The following is a 19,729-nucleotide window of genomic DNA, read 5'->3' as shown; positions in this document are numbered from 1 at the left end:
GTACTGTACATACAAATATGATTATTTCGCTTTACCTACACAAAAAGCAATGACGCACTGTTCAGATCATGACTTCTACAGCTTCTACGATGGCTGTTTGCTGAGGCTGCAGCATCTTGCAGCAAAGATCTTGGTTTCACTGGGGCTTTACATGACAATTGGTGAAAGTCTGGAGCATACATTCATGAAATCAATACATCTGCAGAGTCTGTATGCACATTGTTCTGTTTCACTGTATGCATTCTGCCTAGTCAAAATTGACACAGCAAAAATATGTATACATTATTTATTAAGCGTATTCTTTTTCTTTTGGAATATATATATATATATATATATATATATATATATATATATATATATATATATATATATATATATATATATATTTTAAATATACACTTAGTTCAACCATTATAAACACAATATTTCACAGCTGTCAATTTTAAAATTATTAGCCTCTTAGAATGTCCAATACAGAAGTTATTAAATGTTGAACACGTGTTATTCATAATACATTCAAAATCTTGTTGCAGACCATAATTAACTTTGAGAATATAAGAAGAAAGGTGATACGGTATGTTTTACTATCAATAATCTATTTACTTTAAAAGTAAATGGATAAACATATTTTTGTTAATGGGTTTGCTGAGGAAATGACTATACTCATGTCAGAATCAGTAAAGCCGTTAAGCTGAGACTTGGGGAAGTGGGGCCGACATAAGATAACATGATTAACATTCCTCTTAAAATGCACCATGTCTCCACTGTTTCTTTAAGAGTATGTTGTTGGAAGCATTATAGGAAATGTATAGTATTTAACAGAATGTCACTCGCAAGGTTATTACTTCAAATGCTTGCATTACATTTACATGATGCTGACAAAGCTAAGCAATACAATCTCTTTCGCTAACCTTTATTTTCAGTCAGGCTGTGCCTCGGGTGCTGGCTGATTCAGCAATTGGAAGAGTATTAAGTCCAAATAGTAACACAAATAATAGCTGTGTGTCTTACTCAATCCCAGGTTGTCCAGAACCCACAGGTAAAACTCTGCACCCAGCAGGTTTGAGATGTTTAATTTAGTTATGTAGTTTTAGTTTAATTTAATTACCCTTGGCAAAGTGTCACATGAGAGACAGGTATACATTGAAATCCATATGCAACAAATCATTTCCAAAGTAATCTTGATGGAATATCATGAAGATTAAGTAACCATGATACGACTTTCTCACGACTGCTTGTAGTTGAGTCAACAAAAATCAGTTTAAGAAATACCAGGACATGTTTTTAAAACCCACTTACAAAAGTCACTGAACACACTTAATTAATGGCTTTATTGTTTCTATTTTATACCTGTCTCTGAATATTGGAAGTACATGATTTGATGTATTCTAACCAATGGAAAATGTGTGTTTTTTGTCTTTTCAGTTTCTCTATACTATAATACCAGAAACCACACTCTGTTCCAGCTACAGTACATCAACAAGCATAATGTTAATCACCCAAAACCTATAAGCCATTGGTCTCTCAAGAGCTTTGTTGATTATGTAGCCAGTTTTCTGAGCATGGCTTTTCAGACAAGCTACAAAATCTAATTTAAGATTTGCTGAGGGCATGGTACTTTCTTATTTCAAGTAGATTTAAAATAAATAGCTAAAGTTGATTAAAATTCCATTGGTTTTCATAAAGCGGTATAATAAAATACCTGTATTGCGGAGGAGGATCCCCCATCGCTTCACAATTCAGTGTTGCCTCCTGTGCTTCAGAATCAATTGGGAGAATAAGATTGCTTGGTTCTGTAGCCCAAACCGGTCCATGGGGTACACTGCTCTCTGTGTAAATAAAAAACAATCTGTCTGTAATGGAATTCTTTGGAAACTTTAATAACTAGCTGATTGGGATGCTTGATATGAGGTTACTGACGTTCCACTGGGATTTAAGTCACTAGGTATTCATTACACATGGTGAATTTTAACAGCACAAGATTCAAGCTTTTAAGACCTACAGTACTTTAGTCTTGAGTGGCCCAAAAGAAATCAAATGGCAAGGTTTAGTTTGGATACAGTTTATAGCATTGTAACTGATGGTTCAAATGTACAAATTGCTGATACTATTTGTTTTAATGGTTTCAGTACAGTAAACTACAGTAATACTACACTACATGTATTTGTCCCAATTCCATACTCTTCCACTGTTTAAACTTAACCCAAAGTTGTCTTGGAGCTATTTGTACTTTCATTTCTTCTTTTTACTCACACATGAAGCTCAAAGTGAATAGAAACAGTTTGCAACTAGCAGTATACACTTGTCTTGGAAATCATTTCTATAGAATTTCAATAAAATTGAACTCGGACAGCAAATTAACAACACAAAACAAAACAGACTGCAATTAACTTGTAAATGTACAATCCATCACAATCTTGATATATACTGTAAAAGCCATAAATATTTGCAATCGTTTTATTGTGCATTTTTCACGTACGAAAAAAAAAACTGCAAACATTTTTGGCATTTTTCCACTAACAATACATACTTCGTATTGCAACAGGTCACCAACATTTCTAGAGCAAAATAGGTTTTATGGAGTGTGATTCGACAAATATTTTGGTCGCAAATATTTATGGCTTTACAGTAAAATTAAACTTTTTGGTTTCAGCAGCAAACAAAATACATTTTGTAATGATTTTTTAACAATGTTTTTATTTTCCCATAGTTATTGAGAGTATCAGATTTGGAGATATATGTGGAGTCTTTCTGTGGATTCGTCCATCTGTATGTCACACCTACATGTATGCATATGGCTGAATAACTATGCTTTATATACCATTGATATATAGTTACTGTTATGGCCTTCAACTTTTTTATTATACTGATTTATAATTTACAGCTGTGGTGGAGGATGTATGTTACTGACATACGTGTTTTACAAGTTACACGTAATGACCACAGAACACTATTTTAGTGGTTATAACATGTTTTAGATTTGTTAATTAACCATATAAAAAATCTATTACTGCACAACAAACACTTTAATACAGATATATTTAGAAACACATATAATTAATCTGTTTTCATAGACTGAGAAATGTAATTACCAGTTACATGTCTACAGTTTAAATGAAAAAAACTAGTTTCCCTATGTTCTTTCTACAATATGTAAGAACATATGTGTGGACCATTAAGCAGTTTTGTCATTATGTCAAAATCTATCTTCATTAGACATAGCTGCCACAAAATGGTGGTCCATGCATTGGTTTTATTAATGTGTTTTTAGAAAGGTTTTGTTCTGTGTGTTCTATTTATTAATTTCCCTGCCCTCGCCACTTTGGTTCTCCTGTTTCCTGAAATCCCCTTCGAGGCACAATTAAGGAGGCCTAATGAGTTCTCTTTGATAAACTAATACATCTAAAAACGGTCTACTTTTAAATATTCAAAGAGTGACATTTAAAACTTAAATGAGAACAGCAGTTTAATGCTAAGAATAAAAGAATGGAGATAATGTCATAAGAAGGAAAAGGACCTTAAAAGATTTATATAAATCATTATGGGCTTCTCAAAGCTATAGCATTTACACCAAATTGTTAATGGAAAAAACACCTTAAATGTAATAAGAAACAACTTAATACTCCATTCAAGCCACAGCATTAAACGTCTTAGTTGTGTATTTTTGGTTTGGTAACTTTATTGGATGTGTTTCTCCTTTCTGAAGAATTTGTGCGAATGACAAATTTAAGTAAATAGCTTTGAGAATGTAACCCTATATGTTGATATCTTACATAAGCATGCTGTCATATAGAGATTAGAACAGGTTTTCACAGTTTAACATGTTGAATGTTCAAAGAATGTTTTTGTTGTTGTGAAAATAACAGTTCATAGGAGAAACTGGTTGCTGTTTTATCCTGTTATTTCCAAACTGCGAACACATTTAAATGTAATCTTTACCAACAGAGGAAGATAACTGTCATGGCACATAATACTCATGGCACTTATCTCTTTCGAAAAAAGAAGCCTTGCAAAGAAAACTAAAATTAGTTCCAAAACAAATTGTGTATCACTAAACACAAATGTGTATCATTTTATAATTATGTCCCTGTCAAATCATTTATATGGTTAATGGTGTACCGCAATTCTGTGCCTGTGATTATTATTGCTTTGAAAGCTGTATTTCAATTGCTTGTGTATACATACAGTATATTAATCATGCAGGGACAAACAATCATCTCTGCAAACCATAAAAGACTACATACAATACTAAAAGACCTTAATAGCAGGTTGACAAGAATATCACTATCTTGTGTTTGTTGCTTGGTTTATGCAAGGAAAGTGCTTATTTTCCATAACAGTTACTAGTAAAATATTTATATTACATGGATATACAGTTAGCCCTATAGGCATATTTCAATATCTTCAACAACGTCCATTTTTCAGTGATGCACTGCAGTATCTTGGGCCCAGTTTCAGGAGCTTTGTTCCCCAGATATAATGGTGAATCTAGATTCGGTTATCCTATTTAAATTACTGCACACCCCGGGTGGGTGTGAGGCGAGAGGCAAATCTGGCAGGCTCAGGCTGTCAACACTAATACAGTCTCGGTCATTGCTTATTGCCTGGGACCAGACTGCACTTTCATACACAATACAGTGCACACTGAATTGAAAGCTGATGCTTGGAATTCCTATTACTTATTTTATACCTTATTCTTCCACTACACCTTTAAATTTAAAACATGTTATGTGGGATCCCACACAATCCAGTGGCTCTTAACCTGCATATCAATGCCCACTAGTTGCTTCACAAACAGCATTGCATCTCCCAAATATTAAGTAGAAAGACAGATAAAAATAGTAATCTAAATCATTCCATTTATTTTCTACTGTACTAGTGTTTGAGCAACAATTAATACAAAAAAAAACAAAACTGAAGATCTCAGTGGCCTAAATAAACAATGCAGACGCCAATGCATTTATAACTCAGTTGAAGTTAATGCCACTTTTGTACACACTAAATAACAATATCTGACCAATGGGGCATACTGCATTTTTTTTTGTATTCACAATCCTTTCACCTATTTTAGTGCAAGGAAAATACAACTGCTACACTAATAACAAGCCACTCTGAGGGATAATGTAGGGACCCAAAAAGTGTGATTTTGTTGTTCGTTACTAGTTTAGATAAACTGCTTACTTTTCCTTTCTCCAAACAAATGTACACATTTGATAAAGCTGCACCTAAATGTATTTTGCTTTATATATAATGTGTAGAATTTACTGTGCACAAGGGTATTTCTGATAGCCACGGTCATTGCATCACAGTTGATCAATAAGACATTCAAAGTAGCATGAAACTGTAACAGTGCATGGTTAATGCGCTGACACTTTAATAGTTCATTATCTGCATATTGATTCTGTAATTTGCTGCTTGCTAAGCAGGTTAACCTACCTCTTACATCAAAGCGCTCATTAGGGCTAAAATAAGCAAGGTATTGACAAGAATATGTAAAGTGATTAACTCATTTGTGTGTTAACATTGTTAAAATGTAAAATGAATGCATTTACTTGACTTGATTTAAAATGTCTAAATGTACCGTTACAAAATACTTTTGGTGTAAGGATGCACCCTATAGCTTGTAGATCGCCGGTTCAAATCCAAACCACTGCCGATCATGGATGGGAGTTCCCAGGGGGCAGCACACAATTGGCCAAGCGCTGCCCGGGCGGGGTAGTGGTTAGATCAGCTGTGGAGTCCTTGGCTCACCGCATATTAGCGACCCCTGTGGCTGGCCGGGCACCTGCAGGCTGGTCTGTGCGCAATTCAGAACTGCGTGGTCCTCCGACGATGTAAGTTCTGGATATGGCTGCACAGCGGGCTTGCAGAGTGAAAAAAAGCGGATGGCTGACGCCACTCGTTTCGGAGGACCCAAGTGCTCGTCTTGCTCACTCCCGAGTTAGTTTGGGGGTTGCAGCGGTGAGCCAGGTTGAATAATAATTGGACATTCCAAAATTGGGAGAAAAATGGAAAATGAATACAAATAATTGTTTTAAAAAAAAACAACAAAAAAAGCTCTAAAACAACGAATGCAGACAGGCCCACCTCTTGTGCGCAGTGGTAAGACATTATCTTGTGGCACGTAGGGTTGTAGGTTCTCGCCCAGCGTTTAGCCTGTCAGACAAGTAACCACCCAGGAGAAAGTCTACTGTGATCTCAGTTCTGGTCTGGTTTCCCTGGGGTTGTCATGACCAGAATATAACCAGCATTATTTTAAAAAAAAACTTTATACAAATTCCCTTTAGGAATTAACTTGCAGTTGATCCCAATACACATTACACTGATGGGTTTGATCATCATAATAAAGTCCTAGTGGTGGAAAACAAGTTGTCATAATTGCAATAGTATTGTCAGCACAGGACCTTGTAGGAGACATGCAAGGTAAATCAAATATCTACATTGTTATGACATTGGTCCCTAGTGTTTAAAAATGAAAGATAATCAAAAAACATTTCTGGTATTTGTTTCTCAAATGGGAAAATGTTGCACACATCTTTAAAGCTTACAAAATCTCTCCCTCTATGCATTACATTAGAATGATGTTGAATGTGAATGACTTATCCAAATTATCTGAGAAAAGTAACACAATGTGAGTTGTAAATGTGCTAGAATATCAACAGACTTTACATATAATGTATGGTTTTATTGTTTTAAAATGCCATGGAATTCTGCAGTCGTGAGTTCCAATTAAAACAATAATAGGATAATACATATTAGAAAAATATTTTAAGAAGTGCACATTATTTAAAGATTAATATTCCTTTAAAATGAAGATTTAAGGACAATGCCTTTACAGGTTGTTCTCAGATTATCTCTTTATTGAGAAAAAAAGGAATGTTTTAAAATAAAAGGAAAAAGTAAGACATTTTACCTGCAAGGCAGCCAATAAGTGATAGCAAGAAAAGTGGTTTCCATGGCAACATCATCTTCAGCTGCCAAGGGCAAAGACGGCTCTCGTCCAATCACTTGTGAATAGAATACTTTCTCTTCAATGTAAGACCTTTAATCTGAAGAAAAGTAATTATAGAGAGAATTGAAATAAGACTTTGTTACAGAAAAATCTTTACATTGATATAAAAAAAACAAAACAAAAAATGTATCAAGAGATGAATAACAAATTATGCATCTGAACTAAGAATAGAAATTTGAATTGGGGCTCCAAAAGTAATTATCTTTTGATCAATCGGACCACGTTTATCCAAATTGTCAGCAGAAAAAGGCACAATCCATTATTCATTTAAAATATTGATAAGAAAATGCTATTATCTTCTACAGTTCTTGTATAAGACAGGTGGAATATTTTTTTTATATATATATAATTGAAGGAAAGTACAGTAAGTCCACCTAAGGGCCAGTGTTTAGAACATGTGTAGTGAATTTTCTGCTTTTTACTTAAGGTTTGTTTCCTTGCAAGATTTGAGGCTCTGAAATCCCATGTACAGTACATACATGAGATGACCATTGGGTTTAAAATGTCATGCCACAATGCAACATTAGATACAATAACTTAAACACATAAGCAGATTTTCAGTTGAACAGCACACGTAGACATTGTACAATTTGTATTAACTTGCTAATTTAGTCTTGTCTAAAAGTGAGCCCACACAAGTTTACTACAGATTAAAGTCCAACACTAGTAAAGCAAGCAGAAGCAGGTTGTTGTTTCGTCCAGTGAGAAATGCTCCAGTAACATCTGAGCACTTCCACACCAACTGAACGCATTGGTATTTAAATGACTACACCTGCTTTGGGAGAATCCATGCCGGCAATGCTTCTATCCATAAACTGGGCTCTTAATGTGAGCTCCAAGCCAGAATTCCTTTCTACAGAGAGGATGCTACCCCCTGTACCATACACCGGAACATCAACCCAAGGCTTAAAGGTGTCAGCCTGCTCCCTTAGTGTTGTAAATGTGTAGATGCTCCAGGAGAAAAGTATGACAACACATTGGTAAAAACATAGTCAAAATGGTATATTGAAAGACATGCATGTCATTTGCATGTAAGAAGCATGGTCAAATGTAAAATTACAGAGCAAGTTTACCATGAAAATAAATTTGCCAAGTGAAAATAAAACAGCTCGTTATACAGATGCTGGTAACACTTCATTTTTCAGTCTTACTAGGAATAATAATGTCATTATATATTATAGTGCAATTACATTTTAATATCACCAGTATTTCTTTCAAGTGTTAACAGTAACATTCCCGCAGTTTGACATTGAGTGGATTAGGCATTCAGTGCTTCTCTCAAACAACTGCCAATTGTGAAGAAAATGTAGGGATTTTAGTGATGTAGACTATTGTCCACTGGAACTAGATTGAGACCTCCAAATTCAATTCACTTGTAACCTGAGCTGGAAATGCAGGACTCAGGAGGTGCAATGCATAAGCAGTTAATGAATTAGCCTGCACTGCCAACTTGCCCCTCACTTTTATTACCATCACGCTGCAGCGGACCAGATAAGCTGCGTAAAAAACAACCCAACAGCATGATCCAATCTCTGTGTAGCCTGTAAGAATAACAACATTTGAAGCGACACAGGTCAAAGTAAACACCTCAGTCCAGATACAAATCCAAGTGGAACCATCGTCAGAGGCAACCGCTAAAAAAAAAAAAGTTGCCTACAATATTAAACACTCTGTTTTATAACTTAATAATGCATTACCTTATTCTGTTTATCGATGTAGCTTTATATTGACGTTTTAACATGTTCGTTGAGTTTAAGAACTTAATGTTAAAATATAAGTAACGTAATTAATTTGCAGTCAGTATACCTCGAAAAAACAAATGCGCTGAGCCGATAAAGAACTTTGTAGAACACACGCGTATATAGTATATTGTACATAATATCTATACATACATATGCACCAAAAACAAAAGCGTATTCATTTTGTTGTGATAGTGTAAAAATATGTACCAAGGTGCTTATGTTGTTATAGATTATTGGGGGTTCATGTATAGAGGCTGTACGCCTTTAAGAAGAAAGGCATGATGTGAATATCAGATGAACTTGTCAGCTGATATACAAATGCTTCAGTGCAGAGAGGAGCAGTATATTAACACCTGCAGAATACGGTAACCCAAGTTTCTTTCAGCAGTTGTAATAATAACTAAACGTGTGTGAGTACTGTTGTGTAAAACAATTCCTTAAAATGAACAGTTGCATTCAAGAAATTTAGAACAAGAACAGAGAAAAATAAAAATACACTTGGGGTTTACGTGTTACACATTAACAAAATGCCCAGAAAACTTAACATAAAGAACATAAGTTTAATGAAGGCCTGTAATGCAGCAAAAAGCTGAATAATTAAACACAAAAGGAAGTGAAAAGGTTACCGTACCAAGCTAATTATTAGTTTATTGTGTGTGTGTGTGTTAACTCAAATAAAACCTACGTTATCTTTCGCCAGTCAAACTGCTTAAATCATGTTTTGAGTCCCAGGAACAGATTTGTTTCGTCTGTTGCATCTTCTTTAGCAGCCGCAACTATCCCAGGATCCCAGGTATAATTCGGTTACATTGTTTACCGTCAGAACGCAGAGAAATACTTGGGACTTTAATTAGGAAGTGTACTGTATATGTAACGCTTTATATTGCTTGGCATAAATTGATGTTAAATTGATATTAAATGTACGTTCAATTATTCCTTGTTACTTTACATTAACATTTAAATCGGATTAACTGTATTTTCAATTAAAAACATGTAAACAATGGGAAATTATTACATATTTTCAAGGGTAACAAAACGTAATATAAATGGGCGTGATATGCAAATTACATTTTCAATCAACATTTGTTTAACATTTAGCAAGAAACCAGCTATTGCATATTTATTAAATATTAATTAGCATATGTATTTTGCATATGTTGCATATGTATTTGATATTAATTTATGCCACGCAATATAAACCTACGACGTATCTGTAGTAAAATAAACTGACATTAACTAAATTTAGCTCTCAGATTGTGCTGATGAAAAACAGTGAAATAAAATATGACAATGTGCTTGCTGTGGTGTATTTAATATCGAAAATAGCAGAACGGCACGCTGCAATTTAAACTTGTTTTTTTTTTTACTGAAAAATAAACGGTAACATGTAATCATAAGAGCTGTCTGTGTTATGTGCTCTCAGATCAGGACTAAAATGATGCTGCGCATGGGAGTTGCAGCGTGCTGTTTCCCATATTTACAGTTGTACAGAATTAAAGGTGTAGTCACCAATTCTGCACACATTTTCAGCCAGTCTTGTACTGCATGGGCCTTGATGCTCCAAAAGTCAATTTTTCTTGTTGATCTTGCCTTGCAGTGAGCAGTGCTGATGTAAAACACCTTTGATGCACTAATGGAGTACTTTGTCAGACACTAGAAGCAGATCACTACTAGTCTAGCACATGATTAAACTATCCGTAATAGAGCCAGAGTGCACCATGTTAATCTCTTTTTTTTTAAATGTGACACTCTTCCCCCATCGGCGCTACGATGCGATTGGTGCCCCTTACTACCTTATAAGTGTTACATACCTTAAAACTAATTGAAGACCCTGGGTTGTACAGTAGATCAAAGTAACACTGCAGTTAAAATGGAAGGCTCTTTTTTAATGCCAACCCCAGTACCATTAAAGTTTGTGCAGTATTTATCGAGATTACTCATGACTTCAAGGTAATGTTGCTTTTTACCCCCTGAAAACACATTTTACTCTCTGTTAAAATTAGAGGGTACTCCCAGACCCCAAAACTTACCTGGAGCGCTGATCACGCTCACAGACTCACAAAACTAAAATTAGGATGACCTCAGTTTGCTTCAATTTCCAGAATTGCTACAGGTTCTGAATCTGAACCAAACTGCCTTATAATAATGTGCCACTCAATTAGATGCGCTCTGTAAAACACCACTGCATCATTCTGTGGTTAAATTCACTTATTATTGGAGGCGGCTGTTATTTGTGTTACCCAATCATTAAAAGTATTGTGTTCTGTTCAGTTCAGTAGTTTATATTCTAAGATAATCCTCTTAATCTGCTTCTTCACTGCAGATGTATGCTCGCAATAGCAACTAGTTGCACATTCTGATAATTGTTTTATTACTAGATGGTATTCAAAGTATTTTTTTTTACAATACCAGACACGGTTATGTACATTTTATTAAACACTGTTACCATAACATGCTACAATGGGAAATTTACAGAACTATTGACTTTGTTTTGAAAAATAGTATTATTATTATTAACATAAAATAACTGACAAGTTTGTAATTGAACTAAATTACTGAAAAAATGTACCTTAACGTCTTCCCTCGTATTAGCCAGCCCCCCTTCTTCAGTTAAATATCTTTTAGTTTCTTATATTCCATATGTACACCTATGTCAAAGTCAAAGCTATACATGACAAGTAGTTGCTGCTTTTTTGTACCTAATCAAACTCACTGCAATGATATAGCTGGAATCAGACCATGTAAACTACAGCAAAGGTACCAGGATGCAACAGTTTAACCATAGTGTTGTATTTGAATTACTTGATTGACCTGAAGCAACATGGCACAAACAAGATGGAACCAGATCTGTAATGTTGTAGAAATCAGTACAAAATGATAAAGCATTGGTTAGGCCCCTTACTACAAAACCTGTAAATAATATTTTCATGAAACCTGATCAATATATTCATGCTGTTTGAATTACAACTATGTGCTCTGTTTTAATTAACTAATAAGCCCATAAACCTGCTTTGTCACAGTCATTACTCGACATTATTTTCTGAATTGATTTGACTTAATCAAGAACTACAGAGCTACTTTAAGACCCATCTTGCCAGTATTTCTCTATAGCCCTACAGTATGCGATCAGGTTTCCATACTGCACAGTAGTAGAACAGGCTCATTTAACCCATCATATTAAGGTGGTGTCAAGCAAAACCCTACATCAAGAATGAAGGAATGGAATTGCTTCAGAGAAAACAAATCCAGGGAAAAACCTCACTGGTATTAACACAAACTTCATTAAACCCACCCTGGCAATGTTTTGTTAATGTTTTGTTCATGTTTTGTTATTGAGGCAAATGTCAATGTGTATACAGCTCTAAGCTACGTACAAACAAAAACAAGTGAAAAACATACCAGTTAAGCATATTGCATTCTGGATCACATCAAAGGAGCAAAACACTACAAAATGGTACGTTCTCCAGTAGCCTACCAAGTAACAAAACAAAATAATAAAATAGTTTTTTTAAATTATCCCAAATATTATATATATATAATATATATATATATATATATATTGTTATAATAGTAAAAAACACTAGAGGAGGCTTTGAGTAAACTGTTGATGCTTATCATGCAACAGAGTAGAAAAATGCAACATGTCTAAGACCTTTGCACAGTAGTGTGTGTGTATATACAGTATATATATATATATATATATATATATATATATATATATATATATATGTAATATAAAATGCATTAAAACATAATTCATGATTTAAACTGGATTTACACTAGAGCATGTTCCCCTACAAGGATGAAAAAATGACAGACAACAGCAATGTAGATTCGTGTCATTGACATTTTTCAAAGTGGTTACCACATAATTGCGAGTCCACAATTCTGTCATGTAACAAATAGCAAACCCTGTTGGTCATAGACACAGCTTGTTTGACTTAAAGAATATATTAAATGTCAATGTATGTGAGTCATTGTCATCAATATTTTGAGGAACTGTAATTTTATTCAGTTTTCCTGATGTCAAATTGCCTATGATATTCCAGTACCTGTCTTTGCCATGGTATTCATCTTTCAAATGATTACAGCTACTGGATTTCACTTATAATTTTGCCTTGCAGTAATTGCAATCAGTCAGTCATGAAATGCACATTTGGAACATAAACTCAAGTCCTGATGCCAAAGACCAATTAATAAAATATACATACAGGATTGAACACCTTTAACTTCCTAACAGTCACAGACTTCCACAGTTTAAGACAAAATGTTGATTACTGCTGTTAAAGTTTGACCTTTTAGAACATTATGCGATGGGGTAAGGGGACTTGGCATATAATTAAGTAAAAGTGAGACAGAGGTTCTGTCTGCTTTTGTGTTATGTTTCTTAGCCGCCATTTGACAGCTTTTACTGCAGACTTTAACCTTGCATCTGCGTAAATGGAAGACATAGGTGGAAGGAATAATAAAGAGGAAAACCAATTGAACATACTGCCATGCCCTAAACAGACACGCTATGGTTGCAGAACAAATGCACATGCACCCAAAGTGACTGGACTTTTCACAACTTCTTATTCTGTTAATGATTTCAATGATGGACTAGACCCCTGTATTTACTGGCCTATGAGAAATGCTGTATGTAGTCTATTGTTTTGGCCCTACCATAGCGGTAATAATGATATATACTACCTGCATCTAAACATTTAATACATTATGTATACTAATTGCAGAGTTAAATTGGAAGCGTATTTCTTACTGCATGCTTTGTTTGTTCAGTAGGTTGAATGGCAATGGTTTTACAGAGGCATCCTACATTATGGTCTGTATTTGTGACAGCGTTTACCACTCAAGTGCGCGGTTCATAGAATTCCTGCATAAACATAATATTCCTTCCAAAGACATTTTGCCACAGGGTTTCCAATCCAGCTTTTCTCAGTTGACTAATGTGGATCTGATTATACTGCTGCTTCTAACCCCCCGTCTATGTCTTAATGTTGATAGTTGCAGTTCTGACTTTTTTTTTGTATTTTTTCACAAACTAATGACTTCAAGTAGGTCAAGCATAGGGTGCTACAAAATGTATTTTAAAAAGTAGAAAATAAACCAAATAAATGTCTACCACAATGATAAGCTGTTCACAAAATGAGGAAGACATTGGTTTTAGCTGAAGAGATTGATGTTGTTTTAAGTCTGTAGATATAGTTAAAGCTCTACAGTGTTCAACTAATTTGTTAGACAAATCCCCACTGCCCTTCCATGATAGTTGTGTCTGTTAGTCATTTATACCAGTGCAGACTGATTACCCAGAAGCTAAGCGTACTATATATATATATAATCATGCATGCAGCAGGTTCCACTGTTTATTAAGTTATTAAGTTAGGAGATTAAAGTTATGAACATGGTAAGTAGATACAGTACATTGTGAATAACCCCAATATAGAAAATGTTATAACACAAGCCAGGATCAAGTTTGTGTAGTTCATTTGACAAAGTTATCCCTTGCAACATATATTGTATAATATCGTTTTTCTCCTTGCAGTGAAACTGCACTGGTGCGAACAGAACAAAAAACTGGATGATCATTTTGATAAAGAAGGCTAAAACAATTCTTCTGTAACTTAAATAAAGTGGGATAGGTATTGCTAGCTGAATCGTATTAGCGAATATTTCAATTTTGGCATGCAGCTGTAAGAAATGGCCTGCTGACAAGACACAATAGGGCAGTAATCCAGTCAATCAAGAAATAAGGCTTACATCACTTTGATAGAATATCATTGTTCATGGTGTTGGAGGAACATGCTATGCAACCACAGAACTTCAAGGATAATGACATAGAGCTTTTGATCCCATATTACAAAGACATATACACACGCCTACCAGAAACAATGGAAGAAAGGCAGCTTATTCCTAATGAGACTGTGATTAAAATTGACAGGTGCAGTTTGTACTGTTGCAAAATGTGAACCACGGTGTGAAACGTCTTCTGCAGAATGCATCTCATCAACTGACAAGAGTTCTTTAGAATACATACATACAATCTGCCAAGGTAAAATGGAAATATTCATCACGCTTAGTTCAATTTCGGATTCCAAGTCACAGCAATTATTGAGATCATGCTGCCTGCTATTTCAAGTGCTGCTGCCATGGAAGCAGGCAGTAACACATAAAGCTACAATACATGCATATTACTGATAGGCACAATGTCAGTAAAAGGCAGTAGCAGAACACTGAATAGCTGTTAGTGTGCCCCTATAGGTAGAAGATAAAAGAACCTTCCCAGAGGACACAGGACTCCTGTGCTGCTCTGCTCAAGGCTAGCTTCCATTGAACAAATACAGAAATCCAAACAAATGCTCATAACCACAATAATGTGTATTCATTCCAATGTGCCATCTGCTATGCAGTTATGCTCCATTTTACAGTGCAAACCTACTCCCTGGAACCCATTAAGACTCAAAATAGGGGGGGAAATATACAACCTATCTGCTTTTTTGTCTAAATCTACTGTGAATTATTAAATGAAACCTTTATTTTTGTGGTAAGGCTGAGAAAGATTGCTGTTTTTTTACAGAGCAAATTGGTCTTGTTCCTTGTCATTTTGAAAGCTGCAATAAACCTTTTAGTGTAGGAGTTTCATGACCTCACACCAACATTGGAGTTTATGGTATCTCTATATCCCTGGCCCTGGGACTTCTTTACTTGGCATTGTATAAAGAAGATCTGGAGGTAGATCAAATTTTAAGTGAGCTAAAACCTTTCTTAAATATTTAACATGCAATGCCAAGTTTAAAAAAAAAACTGATCAAAATGATTGATCTTTTCTGTAGTTTTAGGAGACCCGTAACTATTAAACACTCAATAGTGCTAAATTTAGAAATACAAAAACAAATAAAAAATTCAGTACATTAAATGCCAAACGTTTTGACTAGAAGTATTTTTTCTTGAAGACACTGAGAAAGACTTAGAGTCAAAACGTTTGGCATTGCATTTATTAATCCTTGAGAAAAAAAGTTGCGGCTGTGAATTAAATTTCAAACGGGAATTTTGTTATTTTTTTTTTTTTTTAAATCGCAAGTGTTTTTTCCTCAACTCTAGAGGAGGTGTTGTGAATAGTTATGCAAGTCCACCTACAAATTTCAAAAAAGATGTTTTTTTCGCAAATCACCTTGTTGGGGAAAAATGTGTTGCATGTGTTTTTGTCACTTCCTGCAAAAACAAGCTACAATACTATTTAAATTCTATTTACTCCAATCAAGAGGGAGAGCCAAATTAACTTTAGTTCTTGTTGTTCAGAGGGTGCAAATACTGTTGATAAATATACACAAAATGTATTCTTTTAATACGTTTGGCAGTGTTTAGAGCCAAACCTCTTTTTTTGTCAGCTATTATTATAATATCCTTTTCAGTAAAGTTGTCCTCTATGCTTTAGAACACTTTGAGCCATTGTCTCATCTTGTACACAAATACATATTGTATATGGACATGTACAGAAAATGTGTTTTCTCTTTAGAGAAAATCTTAATCTTGAATAAGATGAGTAATAGACAACCTCCTGTGCTGAATGCTTTCCAAGTGCAGTTGGTCCCTGAATGGAAGGAACGAACTGAACCTCTCTGCTTTGCCATTATAACTCATCTCACTGCAGAGCCTTATCAGGCTCCAGCTGTTAGGGAAGCTGGTGTCTCCCAGCAGGGGTCTCTGGATAACACTAAAAACAAAATAAGAGTGACCAAAATACATAAAGAAACTTAACCAAGCTCTCTGGATAGTGCACAGCATTTAGGGGCTGATGTAAGGATAGGAGTAGTACAAACAATTGTAGCTGCAAAATCCAAATTGCCTAGCGGCCAGGGAATTATTTTGCACTGCGGCCTATGTAAGCTGAAGAGCAAATTACTCAAGACACACAAATAATGAGCTGCAATCATGATAATGAGGGTCGCAATGAGCTCCGCCTGTGCATCGGGCTATTTAGCGGCCGCACTTACAGCCTAGAGTTGAGTTGAGTTAGGAGTACAGAGAGCAGTAGGTGCTGTATGAGATTTGTGGCGCATGAAAATCAAACCAAACAAAAAAAAAAATATGGCAGAGGAAGGGCAGCAAAGTCCTCTTTGTGCACGGAAAAGAAAAGTTTTCTGAGGAGGAGCTGAGAGTCCTTACGGCTGAGGTCACTCAACATGGAATTGAGTTATTTGGAAAAGCATCAGCCAACATCAGTTATGCTACCAAAGAGACCAGATGGTCCTCTATAGAGAAAGTGAATGCTGTCGGTTGTTACCAGGAGGGCAGTCAACCAGGTGATGAAAAGGTGAAATTCAGCTGTTCGGTCTAGGACGACGTGCGGAGTGAGATGATAACTTCTTGCCACCGCATCCTCCGGCATCCTAAACAAAGTGGCCCTCCGATGAAGGTTTTCCTGCCTGTCCTCAACGAGAGCCAAGCGTCGCCTCATCAGGAAGTGTACCACAGCAGCCATCCTGAGGCCAATGACAGGTCTCTGAAGGTGTGTGCTTTTATACAGCTCTTAATTACTCACTTCTACAGTGGATTGCACCTTGTAAGAGGAGGTGCAATGTTTTTGGAGGGTCAGCAATTGCCCAAGTGCATTTGAATACATATCATAAGCCGCATTTTTAGTGGCCGTTAAAGTCCCACTTTACTGCTACCACTATGGGTAATTTGCAGTCACAAATCACTTTGCACACATCCTTACATCAGCCCCTCCCTTAGAAAGTTACATTATAATAAACAAACAATTACCTGTCATCCTCAGAGACTAAACCATAATATTACAGGTTCAATTTTCAAATTAAACCAGAGAATGTTCTGGAGAGTTAGTACAGTATGGCTTTTTCAGTTCCCAAAGAATTCAGCATAACAGGCCCAGCTGTGCTTACTATTACTTTACTGAAATTGAAAAAAAAAAATACAGGAGCGATGATAAATGATAAAGCTGCCTGCGCTGAAATTCAGCTTCTCTGCTGAGTCTGTTACTAACCGAATAATGAGCAAATATTTCAAAAACTGTCTATTTTATGTGTGTGTGTGTAGTGCAGGGAGTTCTTTTTCATTATAACTTGTCATATTATCCTTAAAACTATATATAATGTGTGTGTTGATGTTTTATTGAGTGAAACAAGATTCCACTTCATTAGACTAGTTCAGCCTCAGATGCTACATTTTGGAGTCAAATTCAGTGGTATCAGGGGTACACAATAAGCTTATGCATGAAATACTCCCATTAGAAAGCTTGCAACTTTTTTACAAAAACAGTTCAGATTTAAAAATAAACAGGCACCAGCACCACTTGTTTCTTCCTGTACAAAAATAATGCAAATGAACATTGTTGCTATTTCTAAACACAATTAAGCATTGATGTACAGTATCTGCAACTGTTTGTGGAAACAGGAGACTATCTCTATTGATTGCCTACACCCACCAAAATAACTGCAGAACTGGGCTCAAGATTGGTCAAAATAAGCCAAAGACATAGATAAATCACTGCAGCCTAAGGCAGAATTATACATTCCTCATAGAACATGTATTATATGCATGAGATGGTCATGGAGACACAGATATGTGTTTCTTAAAGCAAAGGCACATTACAAAGACAATATATATTTGGGTACTCCAATTAATTCCATTATTTTGATCATTAACACATGTATTCTTAATTTGTTTAATACAAAGTAATCTCATCATTTTCCTTTCTATTGTTACGTGAACTTTAATTAAACTTTACAAAGGTATATTCTGATATGACAGGCACTACTGACATTTGTATTAAAATGACTATGGGAGTTTAAAAGCATCCTGCTGTATGAAGATAAGAGTTCTGGTAGGGGGTTAGTTAATTGGTACTACACATTTCTCATTTAAAACAAAGAACAACATGAAGAAAAATAACAGGAGTATAATGGGGTCCCTGCACATAGTGCAGTATGCACTCAACATATTTAACTTTTTAAATGTGCTGCCAATCATATAGCAGATATTAAACATATAAACAGACCTGTATGTTTTTTTTGTTTGTTTTAAAGTGAACATTTTAAGATCTGTATTTAAAGACTAAGGCAACCTATATACATTATTTATTTATTTATTTATTTATTTTTGCAGAGCAATATTGAGTACAGCTTTAAAGGATTTTCATTACTTACCAAACTGAGCTGAAAAAAAATCCTGTTTCTTCCTTTTCATTAGATGAGAGCTCCAATCTTTGAGCAGGTCATCATTTCCACTTGAAGCATTAACTAGCCAGTGTTAGTCCTTATGGGTGGCCAGTCCAGCTGAGTGACAATGAAACCATTTTCTCAGCTGAGGCTCCTGCTTAACCACTTAAGCGCTATCCACAAAGCAGCACTGTGTGTGTGTGTGCGTCTCTTCACTGGCTACAGTCAGGAAGCACACTGCCTCTGCTGTATTCCCTAAAGCACACACACAATTAGCACACGAATCACAGAGCCAGAAGAGCTTCCGATGTTCTTAACTGGATTCCTGCTTACAAAAACCTTCCCTTCTCTGTCAGCTAAAGACCTAGATGTTATACGGTGCCTCAGTATTATAAAACTGAGAAGTGGCTTTGTGTTCAAATTTACAGGCTGTGAATGTAGCTTTCCCTGTTGCTAGGATTCCAGGCTTTCTGTTGTGGACGCAGTTATGACTGTACAGTGCTGAAGTTAAAGATATGCATTGGTAAAATGCACCACTGGCTGTCAAACAGAACACCTTTTCTGTGCAACCACTAGAGAATTTAACACTCACATTTAATAATAGAATCACCAGTATGTGTTAACATAAGGTAAATTCTAATTGAGATTATATAATAACAGCCTGCTTTAATATTGTTTCCTATATTACTGATAGTTATTGTAATGTTTTATTTCTGGTATATATATATATATATATATATATATATATATATATATATATATATATATATATATATATATATATATATATATATATAATAGCT

The 19,729-nt window shown here is 35.3% G+C and overlaps 1 protein-coding gene across 1 annotated transcript in view; it reads right to left on the bottom strand.

The window, feature by feature from the left end:
* LOC117413805 (contactin-3-like) overlaps window positions 1-19,373 on the bottom strand; it is a 48,982-nt gene extending 29,609 nt beyond the window's left edge. Inside the window, exons 1-3 of the mRNA XM_034023139.3 lie at window positions 18,915-19,373; window positions 6,914-7,049; window positions 1,703-1,829 (exon numbers count right to left, since the gene is read on the bottom strand). Of these exons, the coding sequence (XP_033879030.3) occupies window positions 1,703-1,829; window positions 6,914-6,968 (182 nt within the window). The 5' untranslated portion in view covers window positions 6,969-7,049; window positions 18,915-19,373. The remainder of the gene's footprint in view (window positions 1-1,702; window positions 1,830-6,913; window positions 7,050-18,914) is intronic.
* Window positions 19,374-19,729: the final 356 nt, after the last annotated feature.

The sequence above is a fragment of the Acipenser ruthenus genome, chromosome 25, assembly GCF_902713425.1.
Source record: "Acipenser ruthenus chromosome 25, fAciRut3.2 maternal haplotype, whole genome shotgun sequence".
NCBI classification, from domain to species: Eukaryota; Metazoa; Chordata; class Actinopteri; order Acipenseriformes; family Acipenseridae; genus Acipenser; species Acipenser ruthenus.
Note: the sequence above shows the minus strand (reverse complement) of the source record. Positions and strands in the feature narration are given on the sequence as shown.